The sequence below is a fragment of the Arvicanthis niloticus genome, chromosome X (assembly GCF_011762505.2).
Source record: "Arvicanthis niloticus isolate mArvNil1 chromosome X, mArvNil1.pat.X, whole genome shotgun sequence".
In the NCBI taxonomy this organism is placed as follows: domain Eukaryota; kingdom Metazoa; phylum Chordata; class Mammalia; order Rodentia; family Muridae; genus Arvicanthis; species Arvicanthis niloticus.
Genome location: NC_047679.1, coordinates 103006549 through 103030294, shown reverse-complemented (window position 1 = coordinate 103030294; position 23746 = coordinate 103006549). Strand labels below are relative to the sequence as shown.

Genomic DNA, 23746 nt, shown 5'->3' with positions numbered 1-23746 from the left:
AGGTCTCATGAAGACTTGTGAGTCGTTACATGTAAACTACTTAAAACAACAGCCAGCAATATTATCTACCATTCTGTAAATTTAGTTTAGAACCACTGATGACCAAAAGACTCCTTGCACAATTTACAAATCAATCAAAATGAACAGTGTACACTGATAGAATTAAAAAGTGCAACGCAAACTATCATACAGAATCGACAATTTTCAATAATGAAATGCTTTTTTCAAATGCCGGCTTTCACACATCAGGAGCCCATTATCTAAAATAAATTTCCTTAAATCAGGACCCCTTTTCAGATTTTTTGTCCTAGCTCTTAGTTCAAACTTAATGATTGTATTTTTCACACTGAACTGTGATGGAAAACCCTTTTCACACACCTGACACAGTAGGTATTCAAGTATATCCTAAATGAACAAGGTAGACATTTCAAGGTGTGCTTAATCTATACCAGATGAAATGAAAGCAGGAAAGGTTACAGGGTGCGATTTTAAACAACCCAACTAGGGATTTAGTCACATTTAAAACTGTGTATGATTTATTAAAAATATAAACTGGTGATGTGTTCTATAATAATCCCACTCAAACACATTGGAGTGTAATAATAAACCTAATTTGTAAAGCATTTAGAACCACCCTCTTCCCTTTTGATTACAAGAGATAAAGCATACAACATACTGTAGGTTTATTTTTATTCAAAAAGTTACTGTCTCAAGACATAAATACAAATCAGCAAACAGTACAATTAGGACAATAGAATGTGGAGGACAACAGGTTAGAGTAATATAGAAAACAGTTTAGCTGGTTCAAAACAAAGCTGGAAGAACTGCTTTCACAAAGAAATACTCCTTTCAAGAGTGAGAAAAAAAATCAACCTAGGTTTCAAATCATATATACAGTCCTCTCCGCAGTTCTAGGAAATGCAGTGGTGTGTAAAAGAACATATGCAATACGTTTGCACACAACGTTTGTATGTTAGACAGGTCTGGTTTTATTTGTTAACCATGAATTAATAAAACAAATGTATTTTGCGGTCTTTCATTTAACCTATGGTTTTTTGGCTACCACAGCCCGATGCTTGTTGATTTCCTGACTCGAAAAACCAGAAACCTTTTGGTATTCACACATCTGAAGATATTCTTGTATTGCAAGCATATTAAGGCATGGAATGATTAAAATAATATACCTCAAGAACTGAGAGACGACTGACAAAAGATAGATATACATGTAATATAAGTTAATATTTTGTTTTAAACGATGTCTAGCTGCCTAAGCCTCGCAAAATGAGTTGATGTCAAAATGGCAAGTGGCCACTTTCTGTTTTAAACTAATTCACTTGTGAAAGGACATAAAATGAAGTTTAAAGCTTAGCTTTCAAAGAATATTATGGGTTATGAGTTCTATTATCCCATCTAATTTACATACAGAGGAAATGTACTGTAACCTGTTAGAAGTATCTTTAACCTGAAGACTGCTTGCAAAGACAGATAGATAAAACAATATAAAATACAAATTTAAAAATCATTTTAAAGCATGAACAGTCATGCTTTTCTATTTTTAAACATTGTTAAACTTTCAATATATTTCTGAAACCTCATAATTTTAAGTTGGAATTTAAAAGTAAGAAAAAACTAAACAAACTGCGCAATTATAAAATCAGCACCAATTTATATATATATATAATTTTATTTAAAATTTAGATCCCTATTCCCACACTCTAATAAGCTGTATAATTTTTGTTTAAATTTTCTGCAAACATACTACAATAAGCTTCTTTTATTTGGAGACAAAATACAGTGGCACTACTGGAAGGAATATCACAACGTTACATTTTTATCTTAAAGGACAAGCAAACTTTCAGGGCTGCTATGGGCTAAGCATGTTCAAGACTGGTTACCTTCTGGCAGTTCACTGCATCTGGATTATTTCTGAAAAGTATACAGAAGCTCTTGGATTTTAAAAATATCTTAAAATACATTTTAGATGAAAAAATTGTAAAAGTTCTGCTTATAAGTTTAACTTTTTTCCACAATTACAACATTTAAAACAAAGTTTTGTTGATTGATGTTTTAAGCATTTAAATTTAGAATGCTAAAAACAATTCTATCCTACACTTTCAGGGAATAAATCCATCCTCAACTTTTGTTTCGTGGATGTAAACAGAAATCCAGCAGAGGTCATCATTATTTAGTACAACCAGTAAATAAACGTGAGAAGATTCTTATCTGTACCAAATACTTCTTCAGATTGTTATATTTTTTTTTAAAAAAAGCATGAAATAATTCCTTTAAAAGCCAACTAACAGCGCATAAATAAAATATTTACTTTCTAAGAAAAACTGTAGCTTATCATCAAATTGTTTACTTGTCCTTTATTTTTTCAGGCAAACAAAACTGCCCCTCAATGCACTTCATCTTGGTAAGCATAAGCATGTTATATTCTCCTTAGAGAAAAATCTGTACAGAATTTTTCACTGTATCTACCACACTTTAAAATTTCCTCTTCCACTTAGAAAATGACTTCACCACAGATTTAAATGTGTACTGGTATTAAAACATTGACACACCAAGAACCTAATGAGAGAGAGAGAAAAAAAAATCTCATTAAAAAGTCATTCATTTCTTAATAACAATTTGTAAATATAATACTTTATCATTGTTATGCTAAAATATTAATAAAACTACTCTGAAAACATCTCTTCAGATATATAAATACAAAAATAGTAATCATTAATCAATAATAAAATAACAGTAGTATTCTTTAACATGTCAGTTAATTCACAAATGTGACTAAAAGTAGGGACTCTGGTGTAATTGTTACAGAATCACCTAAAGCCTAAACTGAACATTTGTGGAAAAGCAAAAAATGTAGTTCCCAGCATATCTTTCTAGCATTGGTTCAATGCAAAGAATTTAAGGAAGTCTCAGTTGTACCCTCAAGTAGGTGGTTTTTAAAATAAGCATCTATCTGAACATGAAAACCAAAAAAAAAAAAAAAAAAAAAAAAAAAAAAAAAAAAAAATCAAGAACAATGCAGCTGCATAAAAGAATAAAAAGCTTTCTTTATCAAATCTAGTCATAGTTATGAACAGAAGCATACACTATAAGAAGCACCTAAAGGGAGTAAAATGAGTTATTCTGGTGCTTTGCTTGTATATTCTAGTTAGAAAAGGATTGGTAGGCAAAATCTGATAACTTGTTACTTAAACACTCGAGCAGCACATAACTTTGATTGTAAGTATTATGTTAAATGTTTCATTTAGAATTCTAGCACTCATTAGACCAGTTAAATAAAACTTTGGGCCACTGTAAATAAGCGAGACTGGTTAGCAAAGCCGGAATAAACTGAGATCGAGATCACTAATGGCTCAGAATTTTCACTTCAAAAGAAGTCAGAATCTTATGAATTGTTTTCATCTGAAGGAGCTTTTTATTCTTAGACAAGGAAAATTTGTGTACTGTTGTAGTGAATTATCAAGTAAAGTGCTTAGACTCTCCAGGAACGAAAACAAAAAGGAGTTGCATATTCATGACAACTCTGCACTTCTCATCGCTTGTCCTTCTGGCTTCTCTAAGAAGTCTTAGGTTTTCTGTTAGAGTTCAGAGCTGGGGAGTTATTATGTTTCCATTAAAGAGGGCTAAGTAATGTTTAATGGTTTCTTCTAGTCAAAATACTTTATAACTTTGAATAAGTAGACTTCTAATTATTAATGAAAAGGTAAAATATTTGAGTATTTTTGCCTGTACGTATATATGTACATCACATGAATGCTATGTGTGTGGAGGCCAAAAGAAGGCGTCAAGTTCCCTTATAGGCAGTTGTTAGCTACACATGTGAGCCGGGTGTGCTCTAAACCACTGAGCCATCTCCCCAACAACACTAGTCAATTGTGAATGTAGAGTATGCTACTAAGATGATCTCAAGTGTTTTTCAAATATAGTGCTTAATCAGGAAGCACCTGAACACCTGACATTCATTTGTTTTTTTACAGAGTAGCTGATAACCAGACTTCCCCATTAGAAATTAAATTAGCTGTGGTACATTGAGCACTTTTCTAATTTTATGCTGCAGATAACTCTAGTTGGAGAAGTTTGGCACAAGTGACACTAGTGGCAATGTTTTCAGAGTTAACACATTAGACCTATTTTTGATGTCAGCATTAATAAACACTTAAAACATATATTACAAAGTACCAACATTAAGTTTTGGAGTGTTATACAAATACCAACAGGAAATGACCATACCATAGAAGATAAACCAATTTTGTTTCTAGGTGTGAAATGTACTATACTATTAAACTAGAATCCTATGCATATACAACTCCAAAAACAAATGTGCATAATTAATATATTACCATTCCTAGACAATGTAAACATCATAACCTAAAAGATAGTTAAGAATTGTTTAGTTGTAGCCTGATGTATCTATATTAAGTGCTTTGAGTTACTTCACTTTGAATTAGAGAATCTGAGAACTACCCATTAAGGAATTCAAATTCTAGTTTTACTATTTTGATGACATTTATCATAGTTTTAATTATAATGTATTTATTGTAAGAAGACTTTTTTGCATTCAAGATCTTCAATTAATCCTGTTTCTTATGTTATGATTGAGACACTATACACTGCATAGATATTTCTTCAAGTCATGGAAATTTAAAATTAGCAGTCAAAGACTTGGAAAGATACCCAAATCATTAAAGATTACTGAGCACTCAGTTATGTGACTGCTGCCATCATGTGGTAATACTATAAAATTACATATATACATGTGCTCATTTCCTTATTTTATTAGCACGGGCATCTAAAACATTATCAAAAAGGATATTGTTTACTCTCAATACTCAATATACATTAGAATGTGATAAAGTTGTAGTGATAAATACTGGGTACCTATTCTTTGTGCATCATTAAGCTATAGTTTTCTTTACAAGTTAAATGTCAAAATGGGTAGAAGCAGTTTCTTATGGGTGTTTCATTATTTTTAGGACTCTGACATTTTGTGATGAAGGAAGCAAATATTTAAGGTCATGGCACTAGATAAATACAGAAGAAATATGGAAAGCTCTAGCTGCCACATTTTAACTACAGTTTCTCATTTCAACTTCCTAATCACATTTCTTCGTATTTCACACAAATAAGATCTTAGTTTTAGTAAGTAGATATGGCAGTAACAGTGATCAAATTAATGCTCTAATGCCTTTAAATACATTTAAATACCACAAAATTAAATATACAATTAAACTATAGAATTATGGATAGGTTAGGCTGCCTTTTTCTATAGAGCCATGTACTCAAAAGAATGATCCACAGACCAGAAGTATTAATAGCACTTGTTAAAGATGCATAACCTCAGGCCACACTCCAGACCTAAAAATCTAGTTGTATTTTTAAAAGATCTGTCGATGACTCAACTGCACATTAGAAATTGAGAATGATTGAATTTAAGAGGACCTCTCCCAAAGGGCTGAGAATATAGCTCTGTGATAAGGCCTTTGCCTAGTATATGTGAGAGCCATCTTCAATTCCCAGCACCACACACTAAATAAATAAGATGCTCTTTGAATAAGATTCTCTGTAAAGCTTTTATGTTATGTAAACAGTTATTACTATATTATATGATATAGTTTGTCAAAACATTTCCCAGATCTGTCTAAAGGGTAAGGAAATGGGTAAGTAGAAGATAATACTACCAAGGAAGACAGAGCAGTAATTACCCAAGTTATGTATAGAGAGGAAGCAACATGAGTGGGTAAACACAAAAAGTGAGATGGGAAAATATGCAAATTATTTGACTAAAAAGGAATAATTATGTTAGGCAGAACTCAAACATAATCAGCAATGCTTCAAGGACTGCAGTCTATCAAGGATGAATACATATGATAACCTATCTTACTATGCCAGTGTGGTGGTTATCACAATGAAAGTATGTATGAAGTATTAAAGAAACAGAGAATAAAATACCTATCTGGAGAGGTCAGCAAAAATCTCTCAATCTCATGCTCCATTATTAAACCCTTAAGATAGTTCTTTTTCCTTTATGAGACTGTGGTCAAGTTTGATCCTATCTCATGATCCTCTCTCAGCTTCCAAAGTGCAGCAGTTACTAGTGAGTACTACTACTATTGGTTCTGTTTTCAGTTTCTACCATGACTTCAGATTATATTTATTCCTCTATTTATTTTGCCCATCTAGAAATGCCAAAGGATTCTTGCTTAAATACATTTTGGTTTCATGTCATTCCTTCATTTGAAATCCCCCAAAAGACAACCCAAACCTACAGGAAAGGTCTAAATGCTTAATATTCAAATTCCAGTTGGTTAAGAATTTCAAAGTACTTTTAACCTTTTATTACTACTGCATCAAGTCATTGCCTAAAGTTTTGATTTAAAACTCCTGGGGCATATTTAAATTAAACCTACTGATTCATCCATAATTGAAGCTGGATCAAAGAAATCAGGCTTCAGTTCAGTTCTCTCTCTTCTATTCTTTGATGGTGGCTAAGAAAAAAGAGAGAAAGTTGATTTTTGCTAATCATAAACCAGACAGTAAATAAAAATATTTATATAAATGTTATTAGTTCTCTGAGTAGTCTATGTGATTTTCAAGTACCTGAAAATACTTCAATCATTGCTTGCCAACATCCTATCATCCCCCCAAAACAGAATGGTTATAAGCACAAAAAACTTCATTAGTAGAAAAAGTCTTAAAAGTAAAACAGACTTTTTCACTTTACTTTAAAATTTAAAAAAAAATCACTCTTCTAATATAATTTTTCTTGAATGATATCATATGACATAGCATTTCCTTCAAGAGTACCCAGCAGTAGACTAAATACCAAAGCCACAGGGACTTAGCCTGTTATAAGTTGCACTTTATAAATTTGAGAATTTTTTTCTCCTTGGATGAACTTTTAAGTTTTAATATCTTCTATCATCTCAATCTATCTCACAATGTTAAATGAGATTATTGCTTAAAATGAAATATGTATGAGCATACTGCATGAACCCTAATGATAAGTTACTTTAAAAAGAAAAAAAAAAAACAAAAACTTTAAGCTGGTTGGGGATAGCATATGCCTTTAGTGCCAACACTTGGGAGGCAGAGGCATGTGGACCTCTGAGTTCAAGGCCAGCCTGATCTACAGAGTTCCACGACAGTCAAGGCTACACTGAGAAACCCTGTCACAAAACAAAACAAAACAAAGAAAAGAAAAGAAAAAAATTTTTTTATATATTTATCTTCTCAAGATTCAAGTTACTTTTATTTTAATTTTACTTAACATTCAACACAAAAGTCTGCCTCAACAAAAAGGTTTCTACCAATAATGCAAAAAACTATATTTGATAATGAAAATTTAGAAACTGGTGTGATAATATACTCAACTTTTAAAAACTTAGAATGTAAACACTGAGTATTATTTGATTTTTAGAGTCTAAGCAAAATAAAGTTCTTTATAATTTTATATTACTAAATTAACTTCAAATGTAAATATACAATTTTTATTACTGCAAAGAATTCTTCCTGCCTTCAGAAACTGAACTTTTGTACAACCTTGCAAGCCAGTTAATAATATGCCTTGAAAAAAAATAATATGCCTTAGACCATTTAAAACAATTATTTTTTGTTTGTTTGTTTGTTTTTGAGATAGGGTTTCTCTGTGTAGTCTTGGCTGTCTTGGAACATGCTCTGTAAATCAGGGTAGCCTTGAACTCAGACCCACCACTGGCTTCTGCCAATGCTAGGATTAAAAGTATGAGCTACCAACCCAGCTGAGGCAATTTAAAAATCAATGTTTCACTACACTGTTTTCAGCCTGTTTAACTTTCCTTTAAGAAAAGAATGTAATCAATATTACTGTACCTTGGACTTCCCATGTAATCAGCATTTTACAAGCTAACCTAAACACTTAACTCTCTCTTAACTTAAATCTTAAACTACATGCCTTTGTATGTGACTGACCCAGAATAAAGTGATAAAGTGTGTGTAAGAGATAGAGAATGAGAATTTTATGGTAATCATGTTCTGAAAACAACTAATGCATTGAAAGTAACCTTAAAACAAGTATGTCATAGAAATACTGAATATAAAAGGAATCATTTCCCCTTATGTGACACAGATGCAGCAAACTAAGATCTTCAACACATGACTAAATCCCTTCTCGTTTACTTAAATCCCCAAAAATGACTTTAAAATTTTTGTAGAACTTACTTATCTTTCTCTAAGAAATAATGAACTTTATTTTCAAAGGACTTAAGACAGGAAAAATATTCCTTCTGGATGTTTCTTACCAAGTCTATATCCATGGTGTCAAAGTCCATTCCCTCATTAAGATCCTCAATCCTTCCTTCTGAGGACATCATAACATCTTCAACAATTGGCTCTTCATCATCTTCCATTAGGCTTGTACCACGCCGACTAGAGAAACATAAAACAAGGTAAAGATCTGAACCAAGGCATGACTATTAATATATAGGCAGCAAGTGTGTAGCTTTGTATATTCAAGTATAATGGAAAATGATGGAATTAAAGGTCAGGGAGAATGATTAGGCACTGATCATGTCATCAATGGCGTCAAAATCCCAATGTTCACTTGTTTTAAAATGCTAAAGATTTATGTTTATTCTATATTACTTAGATACATTTAGTTTCATAATTCTGATATGCCATATACAATGATCAACAACAAATTTCCACATGTGAACATAGCAGATACCTCAAATCCTTCTTTGAAAGTAGGCAGGGTACAAATTAATAAATATAAACAGACCAAAGAAATAACATTTTCTGAATGCATATATTCTGATTTTACCAAATGTTAATCATTAGTAACCCATTCACTCAGTGACAAATGTATACAGCAGCCATGCGTTCACTCACACCTCCAAATAAGACCTATACCATGACTGGCTTCTAGAGTGTCCTATGGATGAAAATCGTGAGGAAAACACAATTCTTGCCCTCGAGGAGCTTACAATATACTATGGGAAAACAGAGATAAACCTGACAAAATGGTACATATTACAATATATGCATCAAATGCTCTGGGAGTATACTAAAATAATTCTGCCTCATATAAAAATTAACACTTAATGCTTAAAAGCTAAAACTCAAAGTCACAAAAATATATAAAAATAAAAAATAACATCAAGGTCAAAGCCGTGTTTTTTTTTTTTTTTTTCCACATAATCACAAGGAAAATAAATTAAGTTCACAAATTAGCCCAGGTCAGCATAAAGTAGGCAGCCCAAAGGTGAATGTGCAGCCCAAAGGTGAATGTGCATTTGACTTCTTGCTTTCCAGTTTGGCTAACATCACCATCTTTTCTTTTGCAAAGATACCACAGATACCAAAAACAACTCACCAAAATCTAAGTTATTTAATTAAATATTTTCATTGTATACAATACTATGGTAGATCACAATTATCTGATCCAGGCTTTCTGAACAGATATGATAATGCCAGGCATAAAGGTTCTGGATAATAAAAGACAATTTTTATTACATTTTTGTGGAAATAAAAGTAAAGGCAATCTGTGTGTTCTGAAGATCATATAATCAAAAACCAGAAATCCATTCTGTATTTCCTTTACATTACACTGATGGCATATGTGATATAAACTATGGAATAAAATATAATTCATGTTATTTTAGTACAGGGTAGGTATCATGAATAAAAGAAGATTGATAAAGCAAAAAGTTTCAGGCAATCAACCATTTATGGTACAACTACCAAAAGAGTCCTCTGGTAATAGTTGTTTATCTCAGGCAATCCTTTTTAGTTGTCTGGAGGAGACTGTGCATAATCAAGAACCAATCCAAATTGCAAACAAGAAAAATGAAAACAGTACTGAACGAGACATTCTAGACATCAAAGATCTTAAGCACTGGAATCAAGTTTTAAGAGGACAAAAGTAAACCAAGTAAGTATATGGTAGAATTCTGAACTATTTGGGTGGCATTTAACTGGAAGCTAAGAAATTGGTTGTAGGTCAAGCATGAAATAAAATGCAAAATAAGGAAAATCTGGCAAGAGAAACAAGACAAAGCCAAGTGCTGGTATATATGATAACACAGGAGACAAGTTGTAACGGCACATACTCAGTGAGTCAACACTTTCTTAGGAGCACTACAGAGAGAACTAGAGAGAATATTTATATGCCACCATTCATGTGGTGAAGAATCATTTAAGAAAAATGTGAATTCTTATTTTAAAGTCAACAATGTAAAACAAAATATAAACTTTAAGAGAGGCAACAATCACTATCCCAAGTTTTAAAAAATACATTATGTTACAATGCTTTCAAACTTAAATAAAATAACATTTTGCCATGTATATAAGGCATGATTTCAAGTCTACTTGTCAGCAATTTCATTTAGAGTCACAGCTAATTAGGATTTCTGAAATATTTATCAAGTTTCCATACAGAATCCAGTAAAAGCAAAGTAAGAACAATTTTTAAGCACTGAACATTTACTCATTCCATGAACATTTGCTTAAGTGCTTTCTATGTGTCAAGCTCTTAACAATGAGATCCTTGCCCTTGAGGAGCTCACAGTCTAGAGAAACGGACACTGTAATACACAAATAATTACAATACAATATGGCAAACGCTGTAAGAAATGCAAATATACAGGGTTATAGGATCACAGAAGATTACAATTTCACTTACGGTGACACTTGAGCCTGTTTTCGCCATGGATTTACTAGTATTCAGGTAATGAGACGTGATATACTAAAATGGAGTCAGGGGGCATATTTTGAAAGATCTTGCATGCCATGAACTAAGTAAAGAAACTGAACTTTATCCAGCAGGCAATGGTGAGCCATGGAAAAGTTCTAAGTAAGAAAGTTACATGGTAAGACTTTTATTCTAAAATTATAATTCTTGATGGTAGTGTGAATGATGGAGTGGTGGAAAGTGTGAAGGGAGAGGTTTGGTGAGCAGATAAATGGGGGGTTTGAGGGAAGAAAACCAGTTAGAAAGCTAATTACAATAGTTCAGGTGAAAGATGAGGACCTGAACCAAGGTGGGAATATAATTAAGATGTAACACAAATGTATTTTTAATTCTGTGTACCAAAATAAACAAGGATTCATATTTATACTTTTCCAACAGATCAAATTAAGAGTGATTGGTCCTTTGGCTAACTAGTTAATATTTGACTTAAAACATTTTATTTTTCTGTTGGAAAGATCAAAATCTCGTTCCTTGATTATTTCAGCTTAGTTACTCTCGAGAGTTTGCTGAAATTGTAGATCCGGCACACATTAAAGGTATGTTAAAATGAATTAGTGAACTTCCTAGACTCAGACAATAAGGCACTCTCACTTACATGGCATGCTGAAGATTAGTTCGCAGTTTAACATAGCTCATTGCTGCTCTCTCCTGCTGTTGCCTTGCTTCCTCTTGTTGTCTTTGAGCTAACATCCATGTTACCTGCGTGCTTCAAGGAGAATTTTATTCTTCTTTTAACTTAACTTTTTTCTATGTAATTGATAATGTTCTAGTAAAGAAAATGATCAAATGTACTTACTTATAATCCAGAGGAGTTTGATGGTGTTCTGTCTGCATCGGATAGACACTCATGAAGCTATCTTCAGGCCGTAACCTTTTCGGTTCTCTCATAATGGTGGAGGTGAGCTGTGGTGTCTGCATCATAACAGGGGTGTGCAGTGTTTGCTCTCTGCTCAACCACATACTGTCACTGCTACTGCTTTCTTCAGCTGAAAGAGAAAATGACAGCCATGATGTTTGGTTACTAACTGTAACTCAGCCAGAGTCTTATAAACAACAAACATCTGGTTGCTTTCCATACAGTAGTATTAGAAACTGGGTCCCACCAGGTCCCATCCTGGTCTTCCGGTCTGTTTGTAGAAAAGAAGAGGTAAGCAATTACAACACAGTATTGGTACTAGGAGAAAGGAATACAGAGGGCAGGGGAGTAATAACAAAGACAGATACAGCTCCCCAGAAACAATGGTTAACAAGCATCTGTACTAGGAAAGATTCTCTTTGCAGACCATAAGAGCACTGATGCGTGAAACAGCAATGATCAAATCATGTTGATATCTGACTACAAAAATGCCAATTTCTTATGGTTCAAATTACTAGTTTGCTACCACAGGAATGAAAAGATCACAAGAATAGGAAAAGACTGAAGAAAGAAGCAGGTTTCACTATGTAGCCAGGTACGTGGTAGTTAGGCTGTAGCACTCAGGACAAGGTGGGAATAGTGGAAGTTGAAAGCCAGCCTGGAGCATACAGTGAGATTTTGTCTCAAAAGCCAATGCAAACAAACAAACAAAAAAACTAATATGTGGAACATATTGTGATTTAGACTAAGGGGATAAACTTGCTAACAGTCTGAAGGGAAGCCATTTGGTGAATTACATGTTTTAGTCAGTGTGGTAGTGGTATGGATGAAGGAATGCTAATGAGTAACAGGCCAGATGGGAGAGTATGTGGCTCAGAGAAATCCAATTCAGTACAAGGAATGGAATGGGGTGCTTTTTAGCCTATAGGGTGTGAATGGAGTTGATTCTAAGACGCTAATGCCAAAGTAAACATATGTAACATATGCACATTAAGAAGTGGATTATTAATGTCACACCTATAGAATCTACCCCATCAAACATACACAATGGCCCCATCATTACAAATGACAAATTCTTATGTCACTGTCACTGAGTTAATAGTAAGGTAAAATTAGTTACTATGAATTTGAAGGAAAGCTATTTTAAAAAAATAATTATTTATTTTATGTACATCTACACTGTCTCTGTCTTCAGACACACCAGAAGAGGGCATTGAATCCCATTACAGATGATTGTGAGCCACCATGTGATTGCTGGGAATTGAACTCAGGACCTCTGGAAGAGCAGTCAGTGTTCTTAACCACTGAGCCATCTCACCCCCTGGAAAGTTATTTTTTACAAGACTGTGTTTATGTCTGCTGTGCACCCATTTCATGTATATGTACAGTTTTAAAGAAAACTTTTGAGGGTAAATGTGCTACTACCCAAGTGATCAAAGGCTTAGACATAATCTGCTCATGTTACAATATGGTAAGACTATTTATAGGTCTATATTTTCAGGGTCATTTTCAACTGACCTGGCATTTATCCTTTATTACATTAATTTACTAATGCCAATTTCTTTTTTTTTTAATTTTTTTTATTTTTTTATTGGATATTTTATTACATTTCAGATGTAATCCCCTTCCTGGCCCCCAACCCAGGAACCCCTATCCCATCTCCCTTCCTCCTGCTTCTGAGGATATGCCCCCACTACCCTCCCACTCTTACCTCCCCACCCATGATTTCCCCCACAGTGGGGCGTTCAGCAATCACTAGACCAAGGACTTCCTCACCCACCTATGCCTGACAGTCATCCTCCCCTACTTATACAGCTGGGGCCATGGGTCCCTCCCTATGCGCTCCCAGGCTGCTGGTTTAGGCCCTGGGAGTTCTGGTTGGTTGGTATTGTTGCTTTCCTCATGGGGCAGCAAACCCTTTTTGTAAGATATTATATAAATACCAATATATAAAGTGTTGCTGAGAATATAAAGGAGCGACTTGGTGATTCAGCAGAAATTTTAACTATTTAAAGATTTTTAAGATTTACAATCATATTCAAGAAGCATCCTTTTAATTTGATAATTTTCTATTAAAATATTTCTTATAGTTTCTTATAAACCATCACATTCCATTTAGGAGTCTTTGTTCACTTACAGTGATACTGGGATTTTATAACCAAGTCTAAAGCTCGATGTTATGATTATACAAAAGATGCTGAAACTACACAGCAATCAAGTTTGAGGACTATATACTTGATAAATGAAGGCTGATAAATTATATGGCAATTTAAAACTGTCATCACAATTTCCATTGACACCCTTTACACTAAGATGCAGAGAACTGAGCTACGCGATGTGGTTAGAGTTCTATAGTTCCATCTCTTAGAAAAATGGGCATGAGATTCTTAAGTTCAAGGCCAGCTTGGGCTATATGAGACTCTGACTTATAGAAAACAAAATTTTAAAAAATGAGGTAAAGAACTATATATCCCTTCTCCTGAAATCTATTGAATTCTTAGTTACTAGAACATTATAGAAGTTATACCATGCTGGTGTGCAGGCTGAGGCCTCACAATGATAAGCTTCCACATCCTGTTTTTAGAGTAGTAACTCTTAGAGCTTAGTGATATGCTCATATGTAGATATTATAAAAGGGTTCTGAGAGACAGTCCAGGTAAAGTCAGGCTCATAACCATCTGTAACATGATCTGATACTCTCTTCTGGCATGCAGGTGTACATACAGATAGAACATTCATATACATAAATTCGATAAATAAATATATCACTATTCTCTATTGTATGCATATAAAAATTGCTCCAATATGATATCAGATAATTTTGTTGCAGCAAAATATTTTTTGAAGAAGCTCTGGAAGATCACCAAGTGCTCTTAACCACTAAGCCCCAGAATAGTGATTAAAAACAAACAAACAAACAAACAAACAAACAAAAAAAAACCCCAGCAATCTGTCTTTACTGTTTTTCATGTGAAAAGGGAAAATGTGCCTTAAAGAGTTGACAGAACTGACTGTCATGCATGTAAAATGGTTAAAACAGTACATTTATACATAATTCATAAGTTGTATAAGCTACTATTGAATATCACATATGTCATGAGAAACGAGGTAACTCTTAATGTCATTCAGTTGGTCAACAGTAAAAAGAAATGAACTGCTTCCTTACGGAGTGCTAGTTGCATGCCTTCAACCACTTTCCGTTTTCCTGTAGATGGTTTGGATTTTTTACTCCGTACAGTTGATCCCCGACTGCTCATTCCACTAATGACTGACATGGTATCATCATCGCCACCAGCTAGCAAAGAATTTCGGTAAGACATCAGAGGAAGCCATACATCTTCTCTTCGGAGTGACATCTGAAAGGTCATGAACTTTTCCAAATAAACATACCTTAAAAAGAAGTAGAAAGCATTAGCTTTGATGCACAGAGCTGCTAGGCAAACAAGGTTGCAGGAACATGAGCCTAATACTTCACTACTTATTCTCAGCCTCAGTAGCAAAATGAAAGAAAACATCTACTCAAACCTCACACTGAATGAAATAATCCAGAGTACTCTAGCTTAATATTTGTTGATCATCTGCTATGTCCTTGGTACTGTCAATAGGTATCTAAGTTCCCTATGCACGAAACTTCAGCTTGGTGGAAAATATGTATATACACTTGGTTTTGTTTTTAATAAAAAAATTCTCATCAAACTATAACTAACATTCACATGATTACTATGTGCTAAGCATTTTTCAAGATATTTTAACTAAACTTACAGTTTGTAAGGAAAATATTCTTTCCATTTTAGATGAAGAAATAGATGTTAAGAAAATTAATATACCCATAATCATAAAAATGACAGTATCATCATGATTTGAATCGCAGGGTGTGACACTAAAAGTGAAGATCAACTAAGTATATTGTACAATTCAATAAATTAGAGTAATTGCAATAAATAATTCCAATCAATTTAGACTTATCAACGTAAGTAAACTCAGTTTTAAAAAATGTACTGCTTTGTGGTAACTGTTCAATACATCTTTTTACTTATAAATACTTCTGCCATCCTTACTACTACAGCACTCTAAATCATAGCCTATAAACGGGCTACCAGTCTGGAAACCAATACCAGTCTGAGATAAGACTCAAAATTTCAGCCAAAATAGACTAACTGGCAGAAAAATTAGAGCTCTGTGCCACTACGTCACTTAACAGAATATTAACAATAAGGAGCCTCCAGGACAGGGACATGGCACAGTGGGTTAAGAGCACTTGGTCTGCAATTCAAATGTCCCAGCACTTAATCACAAACAGAGATAGGCATGCTTACAAAGGTCATAACTCCAGGACTGGGGAGTAGAGACAGGTAGATAATTAGAAGTTGGTTGACAACAGAGCTGAGAAACCATGTCTCAGAGAAGAAATGCAGTGCTCTAGACACCCAGTACACTGCTCTGGCCACCACGCATGTGCACACCTATACACTCATGTACATGCCCCACAAACAATCAAACATTCTCCTCATAAACACAATAATAAACAAGTAAATAAGTAGCCTTCGTGGAAGCAAAAATCTGTGCCTCTTTAGCCCTGAGTCTCTACTAAGCTGATTTTTTTAAATTTAAAAGCCTCATGTACACATTTTCAAAATACTAAAATATAGTTATCTACTATAAATATCATAGTGTACTTTTATACTTTTCTATTTGAACTCAGCATTATACTTTTAAAATCTATTTACTATTCCTTAATAGTTCTTATTGTATGCACGATTCAAAGATTTTTATAGAGCATATACATGTGAATGATGAAGTGACTGGGCCTAAAGATAGGAAGACACTTAACCATTACTAGGTAATGTCAGATAGTTCCAAAACTAATCATGTATCAGTTCATGGCACCAATAATGTATATAATCTTCTCTTTTTCTACATCCTTGAAACAATGCTATCAGAGTTATTAGTACTGTTCAACTGTTACATAAGAAATGGCATTGTTTAAATCTGCATTTCTCTGATTAATGGTCTAAGAATTTTGCTTTAAATGGCAAAGTCTAGGGTTAGTAAGATGGTCCAGGATTATTAAAAGATATTAAACTGTGGTATTTCTAATTTTCTACCCCCTTATACATCAAAGAGCTGGGGGGAGAGGGTGAGCCGTCTCTCTTACAAGTTACCATTTTAAAAAATTATTTCAGAGAAATTTTCTGTTTAAATATTAAATTGAAGAAAGAAACCATTAACGGAATAGACAGTTTTGCAGATCAACCACATTTCAAGATTAAAAACTAACCCGGGTGAGTCTCATGGATTTTCAATATTACCATCCTTTAAATGCTACCATCTTACTTGGGCTACTGTAATTATTCAACACTACAGAGAGTAGAACTCACAATACTAAAGTTCAGTATTTACAAAGAATAGTTATAATGCTGAAGATTATTAAAACTGATGAAGTAAAAAATTTTATAAATTAATATAATGCTACAGATACGTGTCAGAAAGAAAACCAAGTATAACAACTGTTCTTCAGCCTTTCAAAATAAAATTAAACCAAACATGTCTAGCAAATACATACACTGTTCTTTTATCTTGTCGGAGCAGTTTAGAAGAAAATTCACTGAGAATATCAAGAAATGCCAAATTTAAAGGTGGATGGCTCTCCCCTTGTGGATTAGGCTCCTTAAAAGCAAATTCTATGCCATCTCTGTAAAGGAAATAAAATAATAAGTATTATGATGTTTACTTCATTTGTAAATTTTTTAAAAATTAAAAATAACCCTATTTCAATTTCAGAATATTATCAAATCATTCAAAAACAAAATAACACAGAGACACACATATACACCAGCACCAGTTAGCCATTAGCTAAATGTAGTTTGTTTTAATCTATATTCTCTTTTGACCTCTTTTTAAAACATAGCCAAGTTTTCAACTTGTGATTCTTCTGCTTAGGCCTCCTAAATGCTAGGAATACAGGAATATATTCCTTACTCAAATATTCTTTCCCACAAAAATAGCCAAAATTCTTGTACATAATGACCAATATATTATCTGTACTTTTTTTTCAGAATAGCAAAGTCATACTCTGACATATAGGATTACCTTAAAAGTGAATAATGCCCACTTATAATGTCTTCTTTAAAGCCTTTAAAATTAAACTCAGGGCCCATTTAACCATATTAACATCACAATTTAAATATTGCAACTGATCAAAATAATAACCATCATTGTACCCTACCAAAATATAACAGGGTAGAGAAACAACGAAGGCAAAATTGGGAGGAAAGCACATGAAGAAAAAATGTAGCTCTTACACTAATTACTCTATGTATAGCTCTTAAATGTTACCTAAAATTATCACCTATATACTAAAAGGCATACAACAAGGTGAAGTAAGAGAGTAAATTAAAGTTGGAGAGAAATAGATAAAAAGAATAAAGGCAATAAGTTATGTGCAATTCATGTGACAGTACACAAATAATCCCAGGGCTCACTGGCCAACCAATATAGCTGAATTGGTGAGTTCCAGGCCAAGCACAAAACTTATTTCAAAGGAGATGGATAGCATTCTGAATGATGACATTTGATTCCAGTTTGCACAAGTGTACCCATGTACATATAAACATACGTATATTTATAAAAGTGCAAGGTATGGGGGAGGACCACACTACAATAGGTTTTTAAACTTACGAGCTTTATAAGACAATAATAAAGCAAGCTTATTTAGGTATTCCAAACGAAAGTATGAACACAAAATTAAGATTCATGAAAATACAAGCAATAAATAATTAGGAGATTGGTTACTTGTGGAGCATGGCAATTGCTTCTCTTGTTTTCAATTGATCAAGTCCAAAAGTTAAAGCAAAACGTCGAGCAAGTTCTTTTATGCCACTAAATGTTGAGGATGATCTATCAAAATTATAGCCATTCTCTTGTATCATCTCATTAAAAAGCTGTTTGGAAAAAAAGAGGAAAATCTTAATATTTTTATAAATATAAATTAACATGTTTTAAGCATATTTTTAAATTTAAATATAAAAGATAAAGGATATACTACATTGATGACACCTGAAACACAAAAAAGTCATGATACAAATTGTGTCACATAATACACTTGAAATCATTATTGGTGTCCTGAATATCTATATAGCAAGGAAAAGAAAATGATTATTTCAAAGAGACAGCTGTACTGCTGTGTTCATTGTATAGTATCACTCACAATGACCAAGAGATAGAACCAACTTAATTGTCCATACATGGACGAATGCCATGTATCACATACATATGCTTTCAAAGAAACAAAAGGAAGTATTATTTAGCAGTTAAAAGGTAGAAATTAGGTCATTTACAAAAGCACAGATTAATGCAGACAATCCATTAAATGAAATAAGCCCGATGTAAAAAGCCAAATACCATGAGTGTACTTACTGGAACCTAACACAGTAGAAGCTAAAGATACAGAGAATAAAGTGACTACTGCCACAAGCTAGGGCAGTGGAACAAAAATAATCAATTAGAGTGATTAGGTACCAGAGATTAACTGTCCGCTATGGTGACTGTAGTTAACAGTGACAGAGATACTATAAAGAGACTAAGTGGTAGAGTATCTGCCTAACATACAAAGGGCTCTATACTCCACTAAAAAAAAAAAAAAAAAAAAAAAAAAAAAAAAAAAACCCAAAACCAAACACAAAAGAACTTAAAAAAAAAAAAAACCCTAAACTAGCTAGAACAAACAAACAAACACACACACACATATAGGCCCACATATTCGTACACTGTTTTAGCTCCTACACACAAACATCCATACAAATCCTATATATTTAAAAATTGCTATCCAGGTAACAGTGGAACAGTGGCACAGACTTCTACCTCCAGCTCTTAGGAGGCTGAGTAAAAAGGAATTTTAGATCAGGACAACCTAGGCTACATGGTGAAACAAAAGCAAGATAGTTTAACTGGTAAAAAATCTCCTCAATACATCTGATGATCTAAATTTGATCCCCATAGGATAGATGAGAACTAACTTCCCCCAACTGTGCTGTGCTCTTCACATGCACAATCTGTCACACTTGTACACAGGCAATCATATAGGGAGGCTGGGAAGATGGCTCAGTGCATAAAGTGCTTAACCTGCAAACTTGATTGAGGACCAAAGTTCAAATCCTACCATCCAAATAAAACGCAAGTGGATGTGGAAGCTTGTCTATAATTCTCAGTGAAACAAGCTCCAGGTTCAGTGAAAAACCCCACTTCAGTAAAGAAAAGCAACCAAAGACAATACTCAAGAATCAATCTCTGGCCTCCACACTCATAACTGCACACATGTATATACTCCACACAGAAGAAAATTGCTTAGACTTGATTAAAATGATCTTACTGCAAGTTGTGAATGAGGGAGCTGATCAACCAGACTCAATCACTTCTCATATGTGTTTAAATTTCGTGTAAAACATTCTTTACTAGTAATGATAAACATTTTGTATTGCTACTTTTATGAACTGTCTGTCATGTCCTCGTCCCAGTTACAATTATTACCAATTTTATTATTGACAGTTAATGTTAAGTAAAGCAGATACTCAAAGTCTTACCTGCTGCAAACTGAGAATAAGGGTCTTAGCACACTGAATTTTGTCAATCTGCCTCGTTTTACTCATTGTTTCTTTGATAATATCGCCATAATCATTATAATACTGGAAAAAGAAATTGATGCAAATTAGTTAAATCTCTTAAAATAATTGGACAGAAAGACTAACTTTAGGTTAATTCTATAAGCACAAAGCTCATAGAATGACAGTAAAGTTAGATTTAAGTACTGTAGATTTAAGGTCATTTCTAAAACATCTTTAACTTTAAAAACAAAGTTGAACACCCCAAACTGTTTAAACAAAGCAGGCATGAAATAAAAAAGTTACTAAGTTATACTGTGTTATTAAGTTATACTGTGTTAAGTTTTCTTTAAGGACAATAGAGCCAGTTTACTCTAATTGTTAATAAGATAGGAGGCCAACTTCCTAATTTGGCTTACAGAAACAAATATCCTATAAACTATTGCGTCTAAAATTTGCATTATATATTACATATGTGCAATTTTTCTAAGTTTAAACAGTGGTTTAACACTTATAAAACAGCTATCAAAGATAACAAAGGAATATACAAGATAAAAATTTAGTACTTTTTGAGATGTCTCACCAAGAAACTCTGGCTATCCTGGAACTCACTCTGTAAACCAGGCTGGCCTCAAACTCAAGAGAGCTGTCTGCCTCTGCCTCCTAGGTGCTGGGATTACAGGCAAGAGCCACCATATCCAAATAATATATACACATTTTTTTTTGGTAATTTCTGCCATTTAATGAAGTTGAGAAGAGTACAGATATAGACATATGGTGTAAAAATCATTCATCACGCTAATGATATATCTTCAAAACTACTTTTAAATGATGCTAAACCTCTTTCATATACTGAAATATTCAAAATAGAAAATTAATTAGGCTTTAACAAATTACATGGATTTTTATTTGTAGAGAAAAGATACTGCGTGTGGTGGCTCAGACCTTTAATCCCAGTATTCCAGAGGCAGATGCATGTGGGCTTGAAGCCAGTCCTGTCTACGTAATGAGTTCAAGGACAGACAGAGCTACATAGTGAGACTCAAACTCAGATGAGATATATTAGATAGATAGATAAATTTCTGTTTAAGCATGAAATACTATCACACTGTATACTCTCAATCTCACCTTCATATACTGCTTGAAGATATCTGCTGCTGTGTTCATCTCCACCACTGTATATACAATTAGCTTACAAAATGCTGCAAGTAAATTTCTTCTCTTATGCAAAGCTTCAATTTTGCTGGCTTCATCCTCTTGTTGACCATCTGGGGGAAGAAATTCAATAATCAATACATCTTATATTTTACTTCAACCATACTTTTTAAACATATACTATACACCTGCCCCCTTATTGGAAATTTGAAAAGTGGGAAAAAAAACATTAAAGCCAAAATTAAAAGTTGCAACTACTCAAATAATAAACTATATTTTTGAGACATCATGGAAAAGGAACAGATGTAATAAGTAAAAGGAATTGATCAGTTGTAAGGTTAAGCTCATCTAATTCATTCTTAGACTTTCCTAACAGGATGATTTGTCAAAAAGACCTGCATATTCAAAAACAGGTAGAATGAATTTCCCTCAGTGAAAGCAAATTAATGTCAGAAAAATTCCAATCATTTCCAATGATGATCACATCCCCATTTTATCTCTGATTCTTTCTTATATATCCTTAATTATTTAGGCAGGTTCTTATATGTATTGCCATGACTGGCCTAGAACTCCCTAAGTAGACCAGGCAGTCGTCAGACTCAGAGATTAGACACTGTCTAGCTCCACTGCAACCTTCCCCACAGACTGGAGGAGAAGACAAGAGAATAGACAGAGTTCAGAGTGTGCCAGCTACCCTGATGCTGCAAACGTCAACATGGACACTGTCTCAAGGTGTGAGAACTCTAAGTATGGGTCCATATCCAAGTTAACACAGACACAGTAATTTGGGCACACACATACCAAAAATTTCCTTTATGGACAGATTTCAAATCAGAAATTAATTATAAACAAAACTACGGCGCACACAAAAGAAAATTACTGTTCCAGTTTTGTTTGGTTATTATTTCTTTAGTGATATTAATCTTTTCAATATTAGACATATTTTGTGAACAATTAGTTGGTCTATATCCTATTAGCCTTTTAATACAAGATTCCCAGTCTCTGAAAAGCACCTCTAGTAACCCTGACACCAAGTAGGAAATTATCCAGCTCAATGATTTGAGGATACTAATGTCTGAAAGCAAAGCATGAAGAATGAAGTCCATAGTCTTATCACTAAGTTACACCTTAAAGCCCTAAAATCAAATTAAATTCTAATTTAATTTAGAATATCACAGAATATCATCAAAAGTTTTATTTCAAGTATATACTCCAATGTCAAAGTACTTGCACAGCAATTTAAAAATGATGATTTGCATTTTAAAAAATTGCTTCTCAACTGCTAGGATTAAAGGCAAGTGCCACTACCTTCTGGTATAACTTATGACTACCATCATATTGGATCACTTTTACATAATTTTCAGTCATTAGTAATATTTGCATGAACTCGAAGTATAAACTTCCTCCTACAGGCTAAGTTGTCCAGATGAAGAGTATATATATGAGGATTCAGAAATGAAGAGGATTACCTACCATGAATGTTCACAAGTATCAACTACCTTTATTGTTGAATATTACCAATGGATTACTTCTGGATACATTTCCTATTAACTACTTAGTAGAGTATGAATTACAAATCAAGAATGTAATAGTTTACAATATCAAGGATTATGACAACTATATAGCAATAAAATGGTATGTTGATGGTAGGTTGATTAAGCAATTCAACTATTGGACAATCCACAGCTAAATTACAGTATACAAAAACAGTCCCTAATCCAACTCATTCTTACATTTATGTATAATAAACACACCTTTTTCAAGTAAATAAGCATATTTGTCGTAGCAATCTATAATCAGGGAAAATTAGAAATAATCAAAATGCCTAACATTAGGAAATATAATTGTATCGTGGTCAATTCTTATGGTGCTCAGTGGCTGAGACAAATAAATTGTAGTTACACATCAATACTGAAAAGCAATCTCAAAATTTAAAAGAGTATGTTTTAAACATTCAACATAATAGCATTCATGTGAAAGTTAGCAACATAAAATTATAGAAAAAATTCCAGGTATGGAAATATGTGATAAACACCAAACTTATAACATTGGGCACTTCTAGGTAAAAGGAAAAATAATGATACTGGTCATGAAATAGGGTGTGTGTTTGGTTCTTTCAAAAAACATACAGCCACAGACAAAGATGGGTAGACATGTTTGTACATTTACACATGCGTACCAAGAGTAGAATATCTTTCATTTAAAGACCTTAACAGAAAAGAAAGCAGTCCAAGCACTGAAGATGCAAAACCTAATCCTACATCCTGAAGCTTACTTTCATTTGGTTTGGAATGGTCTAAATGAAGCCAACATAGTTGTTAACTAACAAAAGCTGTATTTCAAACCTTCTCTATGATATTTTAGAAATAAAACTATGACTTTGCATACAAGTTGTATAAG

General features: G+C 33.4%; 1 protein-coding gene across 4 annotated transcripts in view; it reads right to left on the bottom strand.

Annotated features, from left to right (window-relative positions):
• Window positions 1-673: 673 nt before the first annotated feature.
• Window positions 674-23746, bottom strand: part of Stag2 (STAG2 cohesin complex component) — a 128838-nt gene continuing 105765 nt past the window's right edge. For 2 of the 4 annotated variants that reach the window (XM_034484875.2, XM_076918431.1), the window contains exons 25-33: window positions 21320-21459; window positions 20174-20275; window positions 18387-18535; window positions 17158-17286; window positions 14761-14984; window positions 11535-11724; window positions 8289-8415; window positions 6420-6497; window positions 674-2571 (exon numbers count right to left, since the gene is read on the bottom strand). In XM_034484875.2, coding sequence (XP_034340766.1) covers window positions 2548-2571; window positions 6420-6497; window positions 8289-8415; window positions 11535-11724; window positions 14761-14984; window positions 17158-17286; window positions 18387-18535; window positions 20174-20275; window positions 21320-21459 — 1163 coding nt within the window. In that variant the 3' untranslated portion in view covers window positions 674-2547. Of the gene's footprint in view, window positions 2572-6419; window positions 6498-8288; window positions 8416-11333; window positions 11445-11534; window positions 11725-14760; window positions 14985-17157; window positions 17287-18386; window positions 18536-20173; window positions 20276-21319; window positions 21460-23746 lie in introns of all 4 variants that reach the window. The other 2 variants (XM_076918430.1, XM_076918432.1) reach the window with 2 other exon arrangements.